General features: G+C 28.9%; 2 protein-coding genes across 2 annotated transcripts; one reads left to right on the top strand and one right to left on the bottom strand.

Moving 5' to 3' along the window:
- Positions 1 to 336: 336 nt before the first annotated feature.
- On the top strand, positions 337 to 1,956 carry ENU1_167480 (SP-RING zinc finger domain containing protein; the record flags this gene model as incomplete). Its single annotated transcript, XM_008861035.1, has 1 exon — positions 337 to 1,956. One exon carries the CDS (start codon positions 337 to 339, stop codon positions 1,954 to 1,956), a length of 1,620 nt encoding a protein of 539 aa, XP_008859257.1.
- A 99-nt stretch (positions 1,957 to 2,055) lies between these two features.
- On the bottom strand, positions 2,056 to 4,179 carry ENU1_167470 (HEAT repeat domain containing protein; the record flags this gene model as incomplete). Its single annotated transcript, XM_008861034.1, has 1 exon — positions 2,056 to 4,179. The coding sequence occupies one exon, from the start codon at positions 4,177 to 4,179 to the stop codon at positions 2,056 to 2,058; it is 2,124 nt and encodes a 707-aa protein (XP_008859256.1).
- Positions 4,180 to 4,615: the final 436 nt, after the last annotated feature.

The following is a 4,615-nucleotide window of genomic DNA, read 5'->3' as shown; positions in this document are numbered from 1 at the left end:
GTCTTCTTAAATGATTGCTTTTTGAATGAAAAACACATTTTATAATGATATTTGGGTCATAATTTATAAATCTTTTTTAATGAAAAATAAGTCAATTTCTTAGGAACATAACTTAGGCTCTTGCCAAATAAAAGTAGCAACCATTTATTCTAAGTTTATTAGAAGAGTTAATCAAAATTTGATAAGTTAGATAAAGTTTTCGTTTTTGTTAAGAAAAAAGATTTAAGAAAAATAAAAGAGAAAACGTTATTTATATATTAGAACCAAAAGAATGATCTTAAAAATTACAAAAATAAAACAAATGATTTAAAAAAAACTAAAAAATATAAAAGGGTGATGTCATTACAGGGTAAAATTGAAATTAAAACTATTCAACGTATTATTGCACCTACTTTTTATGTACGTTCAATTGATTTAGATGAGAGTATGGTTAGAAGAAATGGAACAAAGTCAACATTATCTATTAATGTATCATTTCCACCGTTTATATATTCGAGTTATGACATTCAAACAAAGAGAAATTTAAGGTTTGTTCAAAGGTTTGAAAACTCAAACAAAAAGAATAGAATGCAGTTATTAATTATTGATAAAGACATGAAAGTTATTCACCCTAGTAATATTCGTATACGAATAAATAATGAAACAATTAGTACAAATTGTTTTGGTAATATCCCAAAGAAAGGAACAGCATTTATTGAGGGAATTGATATTACAGATTTCTTATTTATGGGAAAAAATATTATTAGTGTTGAAACACTTTATGATAATACTCGTGTTGTGTTATTTGAAGGACTTGCATTAACAATTAATCAAACCATAAATAAATTACTTCATGAAATTCCTCATGGTAAGTTTGTTCCTGACGTTGATTTAGATAATGATGATGTGGATGATGAAATAATAGAAGAACAACAAGTTTTATCATTGCGTTGTCCAATTAGTTTCCAAACTATTGAAATTCCAGTACGAGGAAAGAGATGTTCTCATTTGAGGACATTTGATATGAAATCATTTATTGAAACTGCACAAAAATCAGGATATTATGAATGTCCATTATGTTCTGAACCAATACAACCGAGTGACTTAATTATTGATCAACAAATGGAATCAATATTAAAAGAAATGAAAGATAAACCAAATGTTGAAGAAGTTGTTGTAACCCAAGAAGGTCAAATACTTCCAAAAGTTGAAGAAAATAATGAATTGGGAGATGATGAAGAAGAACTTCGACTATTAAAAAAAGGAAAAGAAAAAAGAGAAAAAGAGTATGAGCCGTTTGGAGATAAACCTCTTCAATTTAAACCTAATACACATCCTCCTAAAGAAACATATTATGACAGGCACACTGCTCCAATACCTAATCCTTTTATACCTGAAAAAAGAGGGTATTTGGATTTACCTAATGAAAGAAGAAATGAATTGTATAATCAACAAAACCAAATGCCTCTATATTATGTATCTCCATATAATTCTACCCAATCACCACGTCAAGAAATTCCTCTGACAAATCCTCAACATTATCCTTACAATACTTCTGAATATCATCAACGAGTTTATAATTATCAAAATTCTCCTAATTTTTATCCACCTCCATCGTATATTTTTCCTCCTGATGAACAACCTTTAAATTATCAACTAAATACACCATATAATTATATAGGATCATCAACAAATCCACATTATCGACAAATAAGAGCATATCAATATCCACAAAGACAATACATTATTGATGAAGCAACAAAACCTCATTCGATTAGTTCAAGTAATACATACCGAAATAACTTTCAAAATGCAATCAGAACAGGTAATACAAATGTTTTCAGAAATTATGACCAACCCCAACAACATGATGACACATTTACAACAACCCAAACTGATGATACTCTTCCGAACGTAACATATTCTACTCATTTAGAAACAATGGGAGGATCACCTGATGATCCAATTTGTCTATAAGTTGCATATGATTAATTGAATATATATTAGAAAATTTAAAAACTTAAAAGGTTATTTGAAGCTTTTAATTGATGGTATTGAGTTCAGTCTTCTACATGTTTAAATGAATGAAGGTACTCCTGAATTTCCTCCTCCAATATCTGAGTCAAAATCAAATCCCCAATCATTGTTTGATTTCTTTGGAGCTGGTTTAGGTTTTGTTGCAGGTTTAGGTTGGTTTATAGGTGTAGACGTATATCCACCATATGCAATTTGTGGTTGTTTACTCTTTGTTTGTTTCTCAAATGATGCAGCCCATGAGTCCCAGTCATCTGCTTGAACAGTTGGTTTGGGTTGGCTTGGCTTATTTTGTTGAGTTGGTTGTTTAGGTTGAGTGTTATTCTCCTTTTGAGTTGGAGTGGCTGTAGTTTGTGAAGGAGTAACGTTAGATTGAGCTGGTTGTTGAGGAACAGCAGACTGAGGAGTAAATGAAGTAGATTGACCACTAAAGATAGGAATTTGATTCGTACTTTGATTAGAAATACCAAGGCTAATATTATCTCCTTCTTTAGGATATTTAGGAACATAAGAAGGATTATCTAATGTCATAGCATATTCTCTCACAATAATAGCAATAACGTCCCAACATTCTATTGCTGCTTTTCTTACTTGAGGGTCAAGATCTAATAGTGCTTGTGATAAATATGGGATAACTTCTTTTGCACAAACAGCTCCATCAATGGCATATTTATTTTGTGAAACCATTATTACTGCTGCTTTCTTCATATCAGCAACTCCATCTTTCATACTTCTAGAGAAGGCAGATGCAACTAATTTAGCTTTTTTATCATCATTAAATCTGTTAGCTATTTTACCAATACAAACAACCGTATTGATTCTAACAACACTTTCTGGATCTTGTAATGCAGCATCAAGAAATCTAAATACCTCTCCATTTAATGTGCTTTGTGGTAATTTAGGTGCAAGACATACTAATGATCTTACAGCAGCATCTTTCATTGACCCTGTTGCTTCTGGTGCCATAGATTTAGAGAGCATTGGATAAAGATAATTACCAACTATATTCTCGGATAATTTATTAACATATAAACTGGCATGTGCAAGTAATGCAGATTTAATAATAGGTGTTCCATTTTGGAGAAGTAATTTAATCGTAGGAAGAACGTCTGAGTCAAAGTCTTCTTGAGAGATATTAGTAGTCAATCTCATTGTTGGTTCAACGACAGTGACTGACTCATTCTTTCCTATTTTCATAATTTCAAGGAAGGATTCAAGAAGTTTATATTGTCTAAATGAAGGTGGGAAAGTATCAAACTGAGTAGCTAATGAACGAAGGAATGAATCACGAACAAAGGCGTCAACAGTAGAGAAGTGTTCAAGAGTATTTATTATTGCAATAAATCTATTTTGAGTGATAAATGGAATTGTTAATAAAGAAGCAACTGACTGTCTATCAACATGATTTACTGAGTCAATAGATTTATGAAAAGCAGATAATTCTACTGGAATAGATGGTGCTTGAGCAACCATAGATTTTTTAGTAATTGGAGTACCAAAAAGATAACATAAAACCCCAGCAACACCCCAAGAGTCAACACCTTGAGCGTTTTGTTTATAATTATTAGGATCAGGTGGTAAATAAACTTCATCAAGAATTTGAGGATCTGTCTGAATTCTATTCTCAAAAGGAGAATTATTTAATGAAGAAAATTCACTTAAATATTCTAATCCAAAAATTTTAACTTCTAAAGCTTTAGTTACATATAAAGAAGTTGGTTTTATATTACCATGTAAATAACCTTTTGTATGAAGATAATCAACACCACGAACAAGATTATATACAGCCCAAATAAGAAGATCTGGACTCTTTCTTATATCATTAATTTTATTACTAATAGGATACATTTCTTCTGTAATAATTGTAACTTTACTTCCACTTTCATTTGTTTCATAAATTTTAGGTAAAGCTGGACAATTTAAATTTTTTAATTTTTTAATTAATAATTGTGGATAATTCTGTTGTTTATTTGACTTATAAAAATTTGTTTCATATGTAAATGTAGTTCCTTTTGTTCTATCAATTTTTCTAACTGATTGTGAAACTTCACATTGAATTGTAGAATTATTAATTGTTTGTATTTGTGACTTAGTCTCAAATGGATCTCCAATAACTGCTTTAGTAACTTGGCTTGGATCTGAGAAGATATTCTTAAAGAAATTCATTTATTTACTTATTTTTCAGTTCTATGACAAATTTCTTCGTCAATTCCTTTAATTTTATTTGTTAATTTTCTTTATTAATTTTATTATTATAAATGACACGTCATCATCAATTTAAAATGAAGATCTTCAATAAAAATTATTCATAAAGTTCATGCAAATGATATTGTTATATCAATTTTTAAGTTAATTGATTTATTATTGTTTGCGAGAAAAATTAAAGATAGAAGTTATTTATATCTTTTGGTATAAATAAAAGAGAATCTTTGAATATTATTATATTTATAATTTTAAGAAATTTAATTTTATCTCTTATTCTTTTTAACATTTATTTGTTTATTTCTTTTAATAATATAAATGAAATCATTAAAAAACCGTTTAAATAGTCTAATTGAAAATTTTCTTATATTAATTAAGGTATTATTTGATATGTTGCATT

Source organism: Entamoeba nuttalli (assembly GCF_000257125.1).
Source record: "Entamoeba nuttalli P19 unplaced genomic scaffold asmbl_7233, whole genome shotgun sequence".
NCBI lineage: Eukaryota > Evosea > Mastigamoebida > Endamoebidae > Entamoeba > Entamoeba nuttalli.
Note: the sequence above shows the minus strand (reverse complement) of the source record. Positions and strands in the feature narration are given on the sequence as shown.